The 18,828-nt window shown below is 36.5% G+C and overlaps 1 protein-coding gene across 8 annotated transcripts in view; it reads right to left on the bottom strand.

The window, feature by feature from the left end:
- The window catches only part of SYNE1 (spectrin repeat containing nuclear envelope protein 1), a 324,712-nt gene that overhangs the window by 226,349 nt on the left and 79,535 nt on the right, over positions 1-18,828 (bottom strand). For 7 of the 8 annotated variants that reach the window (XM_068938684.1, XM_068938685.1, XM_068938687.1 and 4 more), the window contains 7 exons: positions 18,124-18,320; positions 17,875-17,984; positions 8,600-8,707; positions 7,696-7,833; positions 6,346-6,510; positions 3,099-3,211; positions 2,374-2,542 (listed from right to left, as the gene is read on the bottom strand). In XM_068938684.1, coding sequence (XP_068794785.1) covers positions 2,374-2,542; positions 3,099-3,211; positions 6,346-6,510; positions 7,696-7,833; positions 8,600-8,707; positions 17,875-17,984; positions 18,124-18,320 — 1,000 coding nt within the window. Of the gene's footprint in view, positions 1-2,373; positions 2,543-3,098; positions 3,212-3,611; positions 4,583-6,345; positions 6,511-7,695; positions 7,834-8,599; positions 8,708-17,874; positions 17,985-18,123; positions 18,321-18,828 lie in introns of those variants that run through there. The other variant, XM_068938689.1, reaches the window with a different exon arrangement.

Genomic DNA, 18,828 nt, shown 5'->3' with positions numbered 1-18,828 from the left:
TATGGGAAAAAAAAGCTTTAAAAATGAATCCACCAGCTAGACTATATATAAAAAAATCTCCTATTTAAAAAAGTCTTTTACAGTTGTGACATCAAACCACCACAGATACCTACTGTATAATTCAAAAATGTATTTATAACTATGGAAATTAGAAGTCAAGGACAATCAGAACTTTTCTCTGCATTGTTACTAAAAATATATTCATAAAGTATAAAAAATTGCATGCTTTACCATGAATTATGCAATAAACTCCTGACTTTTCACTTTTGCCAACCCCCTATACAGACATTTTACTCTGAACCAGAAACACTTCATAACAGAAGCTAAGACACTGTATCAAACTACTTATACAGTACTGATTTCAAGAGCAATTAGAAGTATTTTCTAAAACTAAATAGACTACAATCATTTTACTAAGTAATTCTCCCAGTTGACAAGATGCCTTAAAGAAAGTATACCATTTTTCCCAAATGCATATAGCATTAAAAAAAAAAAAAAGTGTTAACACTGCAATGCTAAAGAACAGGTATGGGTCAAAATCCAGGTGGCCTCATATTTCCATCACAGCCAAGGGTCTGATATCATATACTCTTCAGGTTAATGGTACAATCTATGATGACCTTTACTTATGGTATATGGCAAGCTAGTGAAAAAAAGATGGGATAAAGTAGAAGGCATCACTTTTATTTATAAGTTAGAATATATAAATATATTCAAGGTATATGTTCTAACCAGAGCCTGACTGCATAATGGGTCCTAGAATACCAACATTTGCTTCTCTGCCAAAGCAGACTGAGAAAACAAACTCACTTTTTATCTCCTACTAATATAGTCACTTAGGATACTGACTACAGCTTTCCTACCTAAGACTGAATTTTGCTGGAAGAGTAACACTCTGCTTTTGCTCCTAGAAACTTGCTGCTAGTTAAGCCAAAGCAAATAAAGACTCTTTCCACCACTTGGAAGGAGCCAAAAGGAAGGAGCCTGGAAGGAGCCAAAAGTGAAACTGAGCTCTATTTATCTTCTTGTCCTTGCATAGTTTCCTCATTTTGATGTGATTCAGTTTCACAAATGATCCAAGGAAGCATGTTTTCCCCTAATGATCAACTCAGCATTAACAGCTTGAAGCACAGGAAAAACTGAGGCAGTCATAAAATAATATATAGATTCACCACTTACTTTTTCTTTTAAAATGAACATTAAGAACATGATATAAAATAATAAGCCAAAATTAAAGCTATCCACTCCCTCAATTATTTCCCTTGTCATTCAGTACTCTTAGAGATAGTGTTGTGGAGCATACACATGGACTGTAACTCCTAGCTATTGCATATCACTCTAGTAAACGGTGTTGTTTTAAACTATTATTGGAGCTCCTTTAAAACGCCTGAATTTTTATGGGTCTCTAACTATTAAGTTAAAACATAGAAAGGGAAAAGCATAAGTAGGTCTTCAACTCTCACTTTGCAGGGGATCTTCACTGAGTTTGAAAGTTTGCTTCCAAAGCAATAAGAACTACAAGTCTCTGGGGGTCTCAATTTTTTTTTTCCAGTGCCTTGGCCCTAAATGGGGCATGAATTCTTTCCATACTGAATTCCCTTGTGCACTTCTTTCTCACATGGATTAGAAGGAAGGGGAAAAAATACTTAGCTCAACCCTGCTTTTGAAAACATCCCTCCACTTATGCTTCAATATAGAAGAGCAGTAGTCATACCATTCCGCCAGTCATTTGGCACTGCAAAAATGAATTTAAGAAGATACAACAGTATAAGACTAAAAGGGAGATTATCAATGAGCATTTGTCAGTCAGTAGCCTCCGTTTCTTAAAGTGATATATGGATGAAGCAGAGATGGAACAATCACTTTCCAAAACAGAAATAAAGTACTGAATTTAATATTCTAATACTGAGCAGGAGGGGGGGAAATATTCCTTAAAAGAATAAAATGACTCCTGTAACCATATATTATATTCAGTAAATACACAGATGCAGCATAACTTTTTCTTTCAGTTGGAGGACTTTTTTTTATTATTTGTACTATGGGGGACTGCACCCTAAAAACCTCCCCTCTCTATGCATTTAATTTGTGTATTTCAGTAAGTTGGTGGTCAGACAGTTAGCAACTGAGACATTATTTCTGTTTTGGAAGAGATGGTGCAAAGAGCATCATTTTCACATTTAGTCTTCTGACGAAAGTTCTTCTATGGGGAAGGCACGTTCATCTCTGAAAAAATATGCCTTAAGAATGCAGTCATAAACTTGTTAACTGGCAAATGTCATTTCTGTTTCTGCTTTTTTATTTATTCATTTCCAATCATCTTTAATGTAACTATTTGAAAAAATAAAAAATAAAAAGAAGACAAACCCAACTTACAATATAATTTTGAAGAAGCAGTTCTACTGACTCCCGTCTTCCATACTTGATAATCCATGATTTTAACTTTGATTCAGCAAGGACTAAGAGTGACAGTAGACGGTACTTCAGTTCCAGAAACTCCATTTTCAACAGATGGAGATCAGATGAAGAGGCAACAAAATTAAACCTAGGAAATGAATCATAGTGTAGTAAAACACAGCAATACTCATTTTGCAGAGAGACTGGAAACCGTAGTCACGGGTGAGATATTTTTCTAATCTTTGATCTATTTCAGAGTTTACAAACATATTTAATTTTGCATGATGATAATTCTGATGCCTGCTCATTAATAGCAAATGAATTATAGCTGTTTATTCACAGAAATCATCAGTTTACATCTGTTACTAAGTTTTGCAAAGTCATTTTTCTCTTTCTTTCACATGCAGCCCTAGTGTTGTTACATAACATTCGTCCAGGGGCAAGTAATAACAGGATCAATGTAAAAAAGTATTCTTTTTCAAAACCCATAGCTTATGCTGACTCTCATCAATCTTTAATGCATCATGCTTTTCAACATATTTTTATGTATATTCAGGGAGGGGGTGGGGGGGGAGCATTCAAATTTTTTTCATGCTTGCTACTGAAAAACATAATTAGACAGTGATTTCTACATGAACAGATTCTAAAGCAAACAGGTTCCCTTTCATTCACAGAGGATTTTCATTTCAGATCGAAAGCCTTACCTCTCTGCCATATCCTCTAATTGGTCAGATGGAACAGGCACTCCGTTAACAGACCTGGCCCGGTGGATCTCATGGAATGTCTTTTTGTGGCCATCTACGTTTTTCAGCAGATCCTGATTTGATTTAAAGGGGGAGAGAGAGAGAGAGAGAGAGAGAAAGAGAGAGAGAGAGAGAAGGCTCACAGTAGGCTACCTAACTAATAAGCACAATTTTAAGGCTGCACTGATGACTCAATGACTATTTGATCATGCTGTCACATTTGCATGCAAGGTTATGTCTATTATAAAAGCATTCACAGCAGCTTTAACATTTACACAGGGAACTCCCTTATGAGATGCTCTGCAAAGGCTGTGTCTAATTTAAACAGAGGACACATACACTGCAGAGGTTTAATAAAACACGAATTCTTAACTATATTTAAATAATCCCTGAAATGCAGTCTGCAAATACTCTATATCACAACTGTATAATCTTGCTAAATTTACTGTATAAGTCTTTATAACAGATACTAACCTTTATTAAGTACTGATTCAAATATTCAGCGACTAATCTACTTCTTTGCATAAAGGCAGAAGATCCAGAGCTCCTTATGTAAGTACATATTCAATATTTAGTGAACTTCTCACTCTCTCAACATCAAAGGGTTTCAGGATTGCTTTCTATACATTACACGAATGAATGCAGAATATGGTATCCAACCTGCGTTCCTGTGATAAGAATTGTACCAGCAAAAACCTAGCAGTAGAGCACATTTTGACTGTAACTAAGCAACACTGCTTCAAACGGTTTCCTGGAGATTACTTATTAAAATGAATGACTGGCAAGAGTCTCTGAAGAGATATCTGTACCAGTAACAGGCCAAGTCCCCAGGGACTGTAAGGACACACAGCAGTGGATATTTGGCTGTACGCAGACAGCCCCTGGCATAAAGCGCACAGAAGCCTCTTGACACAGGGGATCATACAAATCCCCCTTTCCTCACCTGGGTCAATGAAATGCACACTAGCATATTGAGCACAGATGTCCGTTTACTTCTAGGTGCTGAAGGAGGACTTCTTCACAGGTAGCATCCAGTGCTTGCACAGAGGAAATGCATAGTAATTCTAGTGGCTCAGCTTACCAAATTGTCCCAAGAACCCCATCAACCCACCTATCTTTTCTCAGTTTTCTGATTCATTTCCCTTCACAGCAAGGTCTATGCTGAAGCAGACTTTCTCAGTTGCAAGCGATGCACTTGTTTTACCATGGGGAAAACTTCACTGAGGACATCCTGAGACTAACTTACTCTCACACAATGGACAGACTTGGAACAAGTATCTCAGGTAGTTGCATTTGCAACCTTGCCAGACAAGGAGGCTGTCCCTAACATACCTAAGTAAGTCAAAATAAAACCCAATAGTTTTAGACATCCAACAGGAAGCTTATGAGAATTTTTATACAATGTACTCCCTAAGTGAAATCTTGCTCTGCAAAATGAGTTTGAAAAAGCAAAGATATTTTCCTTAATTTCTCAATCTCGGTGGCAATAGTAACTAAAATGAACTTAGCTGTGTACTTAATTCCTTGGAGGTTTGTCTAATTAAGCTGATACAATCTGCATTAGCTGCAAAATGGCCATAAGCTATGAATTTCACTAATATAACCCATTGTCAGACGAGACAAAGATACAGAGAAGGTGACAAAGTTATCTTGACACAACAAACAGTAAAAACAACAACTTCCTGCCAAACATTGATTGAAAAAGTACTCTAATGCACTGCTGGTACTATCCAGCAGCACATCAGGGTTCATCAGTGTAAATGTGAGTGACAAAAAAAAATTTCAAGAGCTAATGTAATTACAGATGCTTCTGTTGCAGCTTTCCCCATTCCATTCCCATGGGAAAACTAACCTGGCACAGACTAACCTAACTCCAAGTTTATTTGTTGGAGCAGAAATCCCACAGTCACCACGGCATTTCAGATGCAAAGAAAATACAGCTTAGTCAACACTGTTTTCCGTTTCTTACAAATGTATTAAAAGAAGGTCTATGGTGTTCACATTATATGAGCAAAGAAGCATCTGACTTGCTTTTTGTAGTCAAGTACCAAATCTTACAAATCCTGAAACACTTGATGTTTCAAGAAAACTAATCACACTTAGCATTATGAGAGACTAGACCTTTAAAGACAACACTAACTTACTCTCAGTTTTTGAATATTGTTCTGGTTAAATTTTTATTAGCTACCACTTAACTTCAGCACATAAAGTATAGTTGGGAGAGAGACTCAACTGATCTTCCAGCAAAATATTGGTTGTCCATTCTGACTATTCCAAGATGAACATGAAACTTTTCAGCTTTTCATTATATGGCATGACTTTTTAAAAGTAAAAAACACATATCCAAACCCCAAAACAAGAATACTACAATCAAGTTTTAAAACAATACTGACAGAGAGACAATATAAAAAAAAATAGTCTTACTGCCACAAGTCCAACCTTTCTCTACACCATCTTTTCTTCCTTTATATTTTCTGTCTCATTTTCTTCTGTCATCTCTCCAACAATTTCTGTCTATACCTTTCTCATATATATTATGTAAATGCATATACAAATCTCACAGTTTGGTTTTAAATGAGAACTTAGATTCAGCAAAGAATAACAGCAAAGGCATTAAAATTCACCTGGGAAAGTCTCCTGTTTACCACAAGCAGAGTGGACTTTTTGTGCTATTTGTCATTGCAATACTATGAAAATTCACTTCATTCTATTTTCCCCCAGTCTTGGCTATACAGTCAACTGTACTGCATATAAACGCACTTAAGTCTCTTCTCTCTCCCTCTCTCTTCCTATCTCTTCCCCTTTCTTACTCCCTCCCCTGCATTTCACCTAACAAGTTCTTACTGGTTAAACTATGTACCCAACTTACTAGCCCCATATGGAACCTTATCCAACAGAGGTCCTAGAATAAGGGAGCAATTAACATATTACTACCTGATATATTTCAGAGAGGAGCAGCAGAGAAAATCAAAAGCAATCCCGAACACCGCTTACAAAATACAGACACAATCATTAAAGCTATCGCTGAAAGAAAGACACCTAATCTTTAGCTACTATCAAGATGAGGCAAACCTTACCCGAAATTAGGCTAGTGGAAGGCAACTAGCTTTCGAATCACAAATAATAATCTTTGTTTGTATAGCATGACTGATTTACAACCTTGGAAACAATGAAACATAATGCCTAGAATGAATGCATCTAGATCTACCTTATGTTGTTCGAGCTTCCGATGTATTATATTCGCTGTCTCCTCGTGAGCTTGCTGAACAGTTATTTCTTCCCTCAGGGCAGCCTCTGCTCTATAAAGCCAAGCACCTATGGTACCCAAAGGTGCAGGAAGAGATTTATCAAGGTGTACGTGCCAATCAAGTAGCTAGGAAATAAAAGTAAAGAGAACTGAACTTCTGTCCTTGCTTAACTGTACAAACAAGTATCTTGGAAAAAAAAAACAAACAAAAAAACAAAAAAAACCCCAGACTCTATGTTGCAAGATAGGAAAAAAAAAGCATAACAAAGTTTGCTTAAGATATAAACCTGGCTATATCATTTGACATTACTTCTGGAATTATAACATTCTCATAAGCACCAAAATCTCTATAAGAATTCCGCAATGCATCTATTCCACTTCCAGAAGAATAACTGAGTTACAGAACTGACCACATATAAATTGGAACAACTGACAAGCTGAAGATCTGGTATTTCATCAGCTAACAGGCACAGTAAGACAGACAAGACTGCCTTCTGTTCAGCGTCGTTTATTTCACACTTTTGCGTAAAACCTTTTTATTTATATTTTAATTATACTTTCTGTGTGTAAAATGCAGATGAGTCTCAAAGGACTGAAGTTGAGAGTATAGCAGTAAAGTACCTTGTCTGATTGCCAATCCCAGTTATGGAAGTGAAAAATAATGAAAATATACACTTTACAAATAGCTCCTCTGAGAGAGATATATAGAGAGAGAGATACATATATATATGGGGAAATCCATGATGATACATTGAGTAATAATGATTTAATTACTTCTTATTTGGGATGACCAGTATAACTCACTTGGAATTTTTCACTCAATTATTACAAAATTACTGTTCTAAATACTGATATTCATTTATTTATTGCTAAAGCATTTAGTATTCGTTACACATAAATTTTTTTTTGTTAATTAAAAAATGGTATACTAGCATTTTGCAAGCAGCTTTAGGAAGTTACATTAAAACATTGCAGTTTGAGGGGGAACGGTACTTTTTTTTTTTTTTTAATATCAACAATGTTTTGAATTTAGCTCAATACTGCTAATACATATTCAGATAAAGGCAAACCTCCAAGTATGATCTGTATCTTAAAGATTGTATTCTATCTTTGCTTGAGCAACTATTAAAAGTGACAGTACAGTAAATATTCTTAAAATAAACAGAATATAATTCAACACTGCCAGAGACTTGGTCCATATTTAGGTTCCTAATGCCTAATAAATTAAATAGCAAATAGGTTCCTAAATCACTTCAAAACTGTTGTCCTGCATTTAATACAAAATATATAGCATGCTACTTTTCCACTTACCCTGGAAGAAACTCTGTCCCAAGCTTGCTTCAGCATAGCTTGATCAAGTGATAATTTACCATCTTTCCGTAATGACTGAGTGACAAGTTCAATCTGTCTCCTTTTTACCTCATATTGGACTCTGAAATGTTTAAATGACTGCACAAAGATAAAATCAAATCAATAAAGCACGGAGTCAAAGAAATTGTACAACCTTTGTCGTGCACTGCCACCTATATTACAAATTTATACTGATAAAGAAAACCCTAATCCTTCCCAAAGAATAGCAGTAAATTTGGATGTTTAAAGCCTTCCTTGAACTGGATTTTATTAAAGGTTCTAATACCCTCTAGAGAATGTAAGTAGGACTCCAGGAAAATATATAGATAGGAATTCCAAATTTCCTGTCAGTCAGATAAAGTAGCAAACAGGCTACACACTGCTTGGGATGGATGGGGGATGCTTTTAGAGCAGCCAAGCTTCAAGAGAAAATTTAGGTTCATATGTCTATTACTGGTTTAGACATTCACCTTTGAGAGATGGGTTAAAAACGAACCTCTAAGCCCTGTCCTCTCCACCTGTCACCTCATCTAGCCTTCAGTCATACCTCACCATCTGAGCTATATCGTGCAGGATCTGGAAAGGTTGTATAGACACATGCTCACTTCTAACTAGGACAGCCCTTCTTCACACTGCTAGAAAAAGATCTGTGTTAGGCAAACCATCTGTGCACAGTTCTAAGTAGCAAAGCTTGAGCTGACATTATAATTCCTCCACCAGTGAAGGGCAATAGAACTTCTATCCTTATTTCTTTAAACTACAGCATGTTAAACTGCACATGCAGGCTGCATAAAATTATATGGCACATGTTACACATAACCAGAGAAATAATCTCTTTTCATACAAAGTTTTCCTGATTGCTTACCTGGTATTTCTCCTGTAAGCTTGTCTCTGCTGCTTGTGCGCGGGCCAAGTCTCTTTCAAACTGCTCTGCCCACACTTTTAGGTCTCTCAGTACCAGTCTATCTTCCTTCTGTGTTTTAGCACAAACGCAAAAAAAACATTGCAGCCTATCAATAGAGGTATCAGATTTAGTTAAGAAACCAAACTCTCTCTAGCAAGCCAAGTTCATTAGTTGTAGTAAAAGTCAATGGAACTATCTGGGCCAAATTCTCTCATTACTTCATGCAGTCTAACTGAAAAGCACTTCCTGGCTATGAGAGGTGAACTTAACATTTAGACATGTATGAAAACACAATGACTATTTGGGTCATTGCAGTGTCAGAGCTACTACTTGCAGTTCTCTTCTGAAGTTAGCAACACAAAGTCATTTAATTATATCTCAACAGATAATTTTTGTCTCCCACATACATTCAGATGAATTTCCACTAAAAGGTAACTGAATTGAGACCAGAAGGGATTTCATCATCTTTTACCACCATTTTATTAATTGGACTATTATTGCTGAAATTAAAAAGTGTAACAACGGTCCATGCTTATGCATTTTTATTCTAAATGACTTGAGAACCCTTGTTATCAAGCTCCAAGTTCAGAAGTTGGCAAAATGTTTTGACAGAGAAAGTTTCAGCAAGGGAGGGGAAAAAAAAAAAAAGAGAAAGAAAAAAAAAAACTAATGTATTCAGAGTTTCTTTTGCTTCCATGTCATTTTATGGCTTTGAGGAACAGCAGATTTGTTTCCGAGTTTTGCTTTAACACTTTAGTCTATCATGGCATTAGTTCTCTGCAAGGCTGCAAAGTTCTCTTCAGGATTCACTGATCAGGCAGTGAACAGTAAAGAAATACCAACACGAAAGCTCAGGTCTATGAGCACCTTATATGAGAAGGTTAGCAGTCAATAGAAATGTCTTCTGTCTACTTTGCAAGCAGGCTAATCTGTAAGTAGGATACAAGCATTTGTCTTGGATTTCCAGTCAATGAACCATATGTGCTGGCTGTTAATCAGAAGCTACTCTTTGAAACTAGCAAGGCCATATTTCCGTAAAAATCAGTGACTATCAGATCTATCAGAGGCAACAAATGCAATACCACACCATATGAATTAATCACCTAAAATGAGTGATTAAGTTTCAAACATTACATGAGACAAGGAAAACTGGACCGTGCGTTATGTAAAAAAGGCTAGTCATTGTACTTGCAAGAAACAAGATGCTAACCTAGGAAGGAAGCCAGTTATGGTTCCTTTCTTTGAAAACTGCTTCTAATATGTAAGATATAACTTCCTCTAATCATTTTAACAGCTTGGAAGTGCTGGTTGTGGTCCCTTCAGTTCAGCTCAGGGCCTGCCAATAGGAAAGGAACTCAGCGTATTTCTGCTTACTCTCTTACAGATCCTCTGCTCAAAATAGTGGTAGCTGGTTGGACAGAATTTGAACAAGAGACTGCAGAAATATCCACAGGTATTGTATCTGGTAAACCACCAGGTAAATTCTTAGCTGAAGAGTTGCAGCCAGATTAACGTTATATTCGAGCAGCTGCACTGCAACAGCCCAAAGTCCCCTATAGTTCTCTTTTCACGAAAGGTAGGTGTCCAAGAAAAAGGAAAAGGCATATGAGACACGCTCCTGTTCCAGTTACTTGTAAAGCTCGGATCTCCTTAACTGCACATAACTTCTCAAGAGGCCAAAGCTCCCAGTGCCTCCAATTTGTCAAACCATTTAGATATATAGAAGGAAAATAAAAGTAATGCTATTCTGGTTTGATAGTTAGCTGTATGCACGGAAACAACACCAAGATTCTTTAAGATAAATAGCAAAAATAGGTCTACTTCCTTGTGAGAAGGAAAACGTACAAAGTCGTTCTTAACTTACTAAGCTATCAAGAACAGGACTTCCGTATTAAATGCCTTCCGTTCATTAGGAGTGTTAAGTTTAATAAGACTATTGAGATCTTTATTAATATTTAGCAGTCAGAGCCATAAAGGTAACAATAAACTATGCACGTTAATGGACTGATAGTCTTATAGCACTCTTAGCAATTGAAACCTTAAGTAACATATTCCTAAAGTCAAGGAGGGAATGACTGCTTCACAATGTTTTGTATATTACTTGCATATTACTTTTAATTCACATTATAACTTGATTTCTATCAAATACTAACTTTGATTCCTCTGTAGATTATTTTGGTATTACTGAGAATCCTATCTTTAAGGTAAGTCTTTGTGAAAGCCTCTGTGGCCACAACACTTCATATAGAAATTTGAGTGAAGTAGGCATTTTGCAATTTTAAGCTATGTTAAGAGGAAATTCTGCAATAAGGGCCACAAATAATGGCCATACTTGATCTGAACAACAACAATTCTTTTTGAAATAGAGTATTATCAGGATCAAGAATACGTTTATGTTACCAAAGTGTCATTTTTCTGACATTAAGTTAAAAGATAAAGTTAAGAGGTGGCAATAATTCTGGATTATTTTTTGCTTTTTTTTTTGGGGGGGGGGGTTGCTATTTAGTCAGATAAATGTTGCCTGCCATATTTTGTTTAGTGGCAAAAGATGTAGATGTTTCAGTATCTGCTTAAATTAATGGTGTTAAAGACACTGCAAAATTCTAAAAAAACATGATAGATGTTTTATCTCTTTATTAACTTTTACAGTTTCCAGCTTTCCATGTCAGTGTATCACTTGTTACATAAAAAGTTGTTTTTGTGGTCCACGGTTGGTACAAAAATCATTTTGCAGTCTCAGTTTTGAGAACAGAAATGAACGATTCACTTTCTTAGACATCAAGGGACCTGCTATAATCATCCCATTGATAAGCTACCATTTTTTAAAAAGAGACATTCACTAGGCTTAGTGATCTGCACTCATAGTAAAAAAAAAATATATATCTCTCTCTCTATATATATATATATATCAAAAGGGTATTTTCCCAAATAGGTAAATTATTTTCTAAAGGCTGCAAATCACAAGTAGCACACTGATCAGAACGTTAGCCATCAATGAAAAGTTATCTAGGAGAATAAAAGGTGTTTTTCTCAGAGGATCTTTGATCTGTGATCATGTTTCTTTTAATTTCTCTAAGCCATTATGACTTGTTACCTCTGTGATGCCTCCAAATAGCATTTTACAGTATTAGCTTATCCTGATATCATGCTATGAATATTCATTGACTTATAGAGATGAACAACAGAACTGGAGCACTCAACAGCCAAAGAACATGAAAGAATGTAATTACAGAAAAGTGTTTATGGGTTCCATATAATAAGAAGAGGGTACTGTTTAAATTAACATAGAAAGTTTTTGACTAAGACTCAAAGTCAAAACGTTATTTTTTAATTGATCTGCCAAAGTAAATTTGAAAATTAACAGAGTAAAGAATACTTTAGTGTTTGCAGATCTAAAAATATACATCTGTGTTTCATGAGAAATTTAATTGTGGGCTGGAAAAGCAGTACTTAGTTGGAAAAGAAGTACTTAGTTAGGTGCTCTAAAATGTAATTGAAAAATCGTTCAAATTTTCAAGCACAGGCAGGATAGAATTTTCAAGCTTAAGCATCTAAATCCAAAAAAAAATGCTCTCTGTTTTTCTGAGATGTATTGTACCCATAAAATCAGGGCCCTTTTAAAAATGTTTAAATATGAATTTAATTAATGAGGCAATCCCTCTTGGAATCTCTGGCTTATGTGTATACGTTACTGTCAGCACTGAAATACATTTACAGATAACAGTATCACAGATGTACTGTGAATGCTGAGCCAAGCATAATCTTGGCAGAATGAGCTATTAACTTCTATCTTTAAAAGCAGATACTGAATTACTAGAAGGGCTCAGGGAGTCATTTTGGCAGTTCCTGCTCAGCAAATTCCTCTTACATTGCGGAACTCTTTGGTGGTACAAAGATGTTGGAGGTGACAATATTATCTTTGAATTACTTGCTCCTTATGAGAGCAGAAGGAGAAAGTCTTTACATTACATATATTCTCAAGGAGCATACTTCCTCTAGATTTGAATTGCCATCAAAACAAAGTAATTGACAGATTTTACCTCTTCACTTCTTCACTAACTCAAGAAGAGATTTACGGGGGCTGTGCAAGGCTACTGAGTTTTTACAATAAGTTTCCCAAACTTTTGCTTGAATGGAGTGGAGACTATGGGAATAACTCAGTTATGTGTATTAATCTCCATTTCAACACACATCATTAGTTAGATATACATAATATGAGATGAACCAGTGATTACACTTAGTTGAAAATAACCTCTTACTTAATTAAAAAAAAAAAACAACTAGTGTGAAATAATGGTAATTAATCAGATCGCATCAAACTATAAACACATTTAACTGACTGTAGTGACAACTGTTATTCTCTTCCTAATATACTTACATCTGCAGTCCTCTAGTTTCATCTCTGAAAGTTAATGTCAAATATAAAAACTCTATCTGTTAAACTTCTGAACTTTTCTCAGTTCATACTAGAAAATTATAAGTATCTAAATGTCCAAGATGGTTAAAAAAGTATATCTTTAAAAATTCATTATAATTTATGTGAATAAAAATGGCAGAGCATGTCATGTAATTACACATGAATGCTCTTTCCTTCAAACACAAAAATCCACATACGTCACATACAATTATATATATAAACTAGAAACTACTCTGCAAGTCTAAAGACATACAAAAATATCCATCTAAGATTAGATGAGCAGAAACATATCTATAATCTAAGGCTATTTTCTTGTATTTATATCTACATTTAACAAAACGAAATCATTGACATTCATTATAGTTCATTTGTTTTTCTATAATATTTCTACAGAATTATTTACAAAATTAAGCATTAGGCTGGTGTAAAATGGTAGACTTAGATTCATGCTTAGATTCATCTACTTGATCTTTTAGAAAGAGTAACATAAGGCTGACAAACCTATGTATACTAAAACATCCAAAACCTAAAGACAGGATAAAACGGATGACAAGCACAAAAGGTCCATTGCGAGCTATTAGTCTGTAGCATTTTACCCTTACCTTAAATTTCATAAAAGAAATGACAAAAGTTGGGATTGCTTGAAGTAGTTCCTAGCAATATGAAACAAATGGGAACAGAAGAAGAAAAAAGGAAGAAGCAAACAAAATAAAGCAAAGCAGGCAGAAATTCCAGAGAGAATAATACAAGAGCCACTTGTGTAAAAATGCATCTAACAATGGGTTTAAAATATTAACAAGTTCATTTCTTCAACACACCTAGTGAAGGAATTTTCAAATTAGATCTCATTTTTGGACTGTTAGTCACTACGTGATTTATTTTATTTGGAAAAATAGTAACTGTGGTTCTTTGAGATGTGTTGCTTACACTAGTTCACAGATTATGCACATCTGAGCCATGCATGAGAGGTTAGATCCTTCTTAACTCTGGAAATGCACATGCAAATAGCCTGTCCCTCTGACCCCAAACAAGGGACAAACTTCTGTCACTACTCCACTTCTTCCAATGCAAATTCCTTACATGTTTGGCATTGAATCAGTGGAAGAATAAAAATTTATGTGGACAGCACACCTCAAAGAACCACATTGGCAGCTGACTTGGCTGGAGATGAGGAAGAGAGATAGAGCAGGGAATCCTCCCTTCCTCCTCCTCCTCCAAAACTGTCCATACACATTCCACTATAGTCAGAAGAAACCCAACTGATAGACTTCTGCAACTGAGATAGTCACTCTTTATGTTCACTTATGGCAAATGAAAAAAAAAAAAAAAAGTAACACCTATCACCCAATTCTTCTCATTCTAAAGCAAGTATTTAACATAGGTCAGAAAAACTATAACCTAAAAGTGCTTAATTTCGGGAAAACAAGAAATTAAGAATATTCCAGGAATTTAGAGGATAAGAGGCAAACAAAGCTTCTTTCAGGTAACCTGGATTCTACCATTCTGTGGTACAGTTTTCCTTGTATTAGACTTCAGGGGCAAGAGGAAAAGGCTAAGAACAGGAGGATTATACCAGTCACAAATATAAAACTAGGTTTGGCAACGAAATTTAAACTATAACTATCTGAGTCATCTCAGATAGCTTTAACTCTGTCAAAATGCTACGTAACACGAACCTGCAGTAGACAAATTATTTAGGATGCCATCTTAAGGCAGATGTCCACCTGGAAATGTGTCTCTCTTGCTGATTATGGAGGCAATGTAAGCACCTTGCTTTTAGATTCTTAGTTAGATGAATTCCACCCAAATAACCAAACGAAAGAATGAAAAATTACTAAGAAAGCTTTATGATGGACATGGACACTTCAGGTCAGAAAGGCAGAAAAAGAGGAAATAGATACTGCTCTGCTTTGCAGTGCTAGTTATGGTGATCACAAATTCACTTACATGGTTTCCACAAGCAGTGCCATTTTAAAATGAACTGATATTATATCTCTGGTTTGATCTTGCATGTATTTGTGTACCTAGAATAGAATCTGTAGATAACACTTGTTGAAAGAGAACTGTTGAATTTCCAGTTATCTTCTAAATGAATTATAAGGTCACACAAATAGTTTATATCTGATCCACTGCTAAAACTGTGCACTGAGAAAACTGTGCATTTAGAAAAGCTTTCCATTGCAAGGAGACCTTTACTGTTGCTGCTTTGTTAAAAAAATCTCAAACATATCAAGTAAACTTTTAAATATTATCAATAATGGGACCTGCTGTTGTGGTACCCTTGCTTAATCTGGTGATTTAAATCATACCTTGTTTAATTCTTATCAACCTATTATAAATTCAGAATTTGGCCTGAAAGATGCAAAAGCATCCCATGAAAAAAAACTCACAAGTTTTTGATTATGAAACACCGGATTGTGATCATTTTTTCAATTTTCCCCTTAAATAGAAAGCATTCATTGTATGAACACAGAATGCAATATAAATTTTTTTTATGCTTTGCACTGCTGGATTTTCAGCACTAGAATCGCTCCATAAGCGTCACAAATAATGAAATATAAATGAATGACACACTTATTTCGCAGAGGATTATCTGGATGACATATTTAATTTAGGTATCCTGCGGCCAACAGGATCAACTTAATTCCTGCCTTCTTCCTCCCCTTCCACCTGCCAGAGCCATGTAAATTAATATTCTAACGTTTGTGGGAATTTGTATATGATAATCTGCCAAAGTCATCATAATGATCTTCTTGAGAACAGACAGAACATCTTAAAAGGCAAGTACTCATTACCAGAAATATTGATTATCTATTGACAGATTCTTCCCGAGAAGTCATAAGCAAAGGAGTCCAGAGCGCAAAATAAATCTCTCACTGTGATATATGACAGAAATACAACAGGTTTATAGTAATGGAAGACTGTGGAAGTCAAAACAAAAGTTTGGTCATTTCAGAGCTTACATCTATCCAATCTCAAATACATGAAAGCAGTGTGCTGCTGTTTTCTAAGACTCCAACATATATTCACTACTTTAGGGCCAGTGACTACTTGAGGTCGTGCATTCCTCACTGGCCTGGCTCCATCCAGCCTCTCCTCTATCAGGGTGATCATCACTTTTTGACCAGAGGTGTGGAAAGTGGGAATTGCAGAGCCGAGGATTAGGGAGTGAGGCATGAAGTGCATATTGCTCCCTGATGGGGCTGAAACATTCTCGAGATGCAATGGTAGAGTCTGTGTTTTAGGAAAGTGTGGCTCTAAAACTGTGAGGCACTCCATCAGTGGTGTGAAAAGCAATATAGTTCTTCCTCAAGAAAACCCAGACTGACAGTATTAAAAGTTATTGCAATGTCAAACTCTCCATTTTTTTCTCCGTTTGGGAGTTACTGATTTATGCAATATGGCATGCAGGAAACCAAAATTTCTACCAAAATACACCTGGATTGCCTTTGGAATATCTCTGAGATGTCAAATTGCAGAACGTGCATTATTCTACCACTGATTTAACTCTAATTCTAACCTACTTCTAGGTAGGTATAGAATAGGTATTGGGCATTCTGGAGGGAACCTGGTATCTTTTAAAGCTTGTGCTATAGTCTCTTAGGGCACAGCCAGAGGCAGGTAGAGCATTTTTGTGAACGCGAGGCTGAGCCCTAGACCCTCCCATACCACCTCTGCATAAAGCTCGCGAGGTGGTGGTGAGGCTGCCCCTCAAAGCTCAGACTCAACACAGGCGACAAGGTGGCCCTGGAACAGACCTGGCCAGTGGGAGCTGCGTTGTGTGCTGTGGCTGGAGACAGTGGGACTGTCTCAACCTGCCACAAGCCACAGGAGGAGGCTTCAGCCCTCACTCCCTCTCCTGTGGTAGCCCCCATCTCTCCGTTAGATGCTGCGGCATCAGCATACTTATGTTCTTACTTCGATTCTCCAGCAAGGAAAATGAGTAACTGCAGCGCTGAGGCAATGGAATTGGACAGCAAAGCTAAAGCTGTCTTAGTCACACCTAGTAAACCTACACGTAGCCATAAAGAACTAGATTCGCTCCTTTCAAAGCTCTTCCATAGCTCTGTAGGGGATCTAAAGAAACACAGATAAAAAGTACTGCCTCTTTCACCCTTGCTGAGGCTGAGCAGATTTGTCTCAGCAGTATTTCTTGCCATTTACCATGAAGGAAATGAATGATCAGGATTAGGAAGTGAGTCACGATCCCTTGGCATCCCTGAGTAAAACCATTCTCATGCAAAACCAATGCACTAGAGCGTGCATAAAACAAATAAATAACATGAAAATGTCACGACTGAAAGCAGTTCCATAGAGTGAATAATCCAACTTTACTGTGTAATAGAAAGAAATCTCTGTCAAGACCATAACTGCCTCCCAGGCCTAAAAGCCCAAAGGCTAAAGCCTAAGCCATCTCTTAGGCAATTCTTGCTCTTATTCAGAAACACAGTGTGATAGAAAGAGAAGTGACTTATTGCTTCAGGTAATACATTTTTGCAATCTTATTGCTGTTGTGCTCGAAAAACTCTTAGAGCACTTCAGGATCCATTGGTTTGCTACTATTTACCATAACTGTTTCTGTTCCTTTTGGCTCCTGCTGCTGAAAATGGGAAGATCTCTGCAGGATGACCATTTTCTCCATACACCAGTACACATCTGCAACACTGCTTCCTTTATACTCAATTGATCTTCCCCAGTTTTCTAGCTCTATCTGCTTTTCACTTGAACTGCTCTTCAGAAGGAAATATGATAAACTATAAGAGAGCTGTAAAATATATTTATAAGCCCCTGTCATGATAAGCTGATTAGAGAAACTTACATCATTCTCCTGCACATCAGCCACTGTATGATGAGGATCAGGATAGTACTTCAGAAATTGGGCTACATAGGTCATGACAGACTTTTCATCTGGCTTGTCAACATCCACATCTAGACAAGTACAGAAAACACAGGAAATTAATTTAGAGATGAATGGCATAAAAATATTAGGTAACCGTCTAAGCACTTTAGAGCGTTTGATTTAATTTATGCGAACAGTCTATACTTTGTTCAGCTATGCTTTAGGTACCTTCTGGATCAAGAAGCCTTGGGATTCCTAGCTCTGCTTCTGCGAGGGTGAAGGCTTCTTCCAGGTTTTCCCTATTTGATCTTCCCTTCACTTTCTCCATGTCCACTAAATCTGGACGGATAGCATGAATCACAGAATGAAATGCAATACCACTCCTCCAACTTTGTCCAAAATCTTTGATTTCAATTCCAACTTGCCTAAAAACATGAAAGAAAAAGAGTGACTCACAAGGACATCGAGACTAGATCAAATAAGGGAGGAGATGGGATGCTCCACCTAGAGGCTATACGTCACTTGTCCTAAACTACCTGTTGCATCTGCAGTGGTAACCAGGTCAACTACAGTTCCACCCATCCACTGCATTAATTCATCTCTGCATACAGAGACCCCAGATTTTTGTGCCATCTACATACATTTGCCTCCAGAGAGCTTGCGAGCAGTGATAAGCCAATGGTATTTTGAACAAATGAACTGCACCAAGGTTCTTGTACAGTTCATACTGAATATGCAGATATACACATTTCCATTCACTCTACATGCCCTCATTACAGAATACGTCATATCTCCCCCAGTTATAATGACTACAGTCCAGTTAAGTACATCAGTATTGCAAAAAGAAAACCCCAAAACCAAAAAACAACACACCAAAACCTGATTACAGTAGTCTTATCTTTTAAAATGAAAGCATGAACTCCAATATCATTG

Source organism: Struthio camelus, chromosome 3 (genome assembly GCF_040807025.1).
Source record: "Struthio camelus isolate bStrCam1 chromosome 3, bStrCam1.hap1, whole genome shotgun sequence".
NCBI classification, from domain to species: Eukaryota; Metazoa; Chordata; class Aves; order Struthioniformes; family Struthionidae; genus Struthio; species Struthio camelus.
Note: the sequence above shows the minus strand (reverse complement) of the source record. Positions and strands in the feature narration are given on the sequence as shown.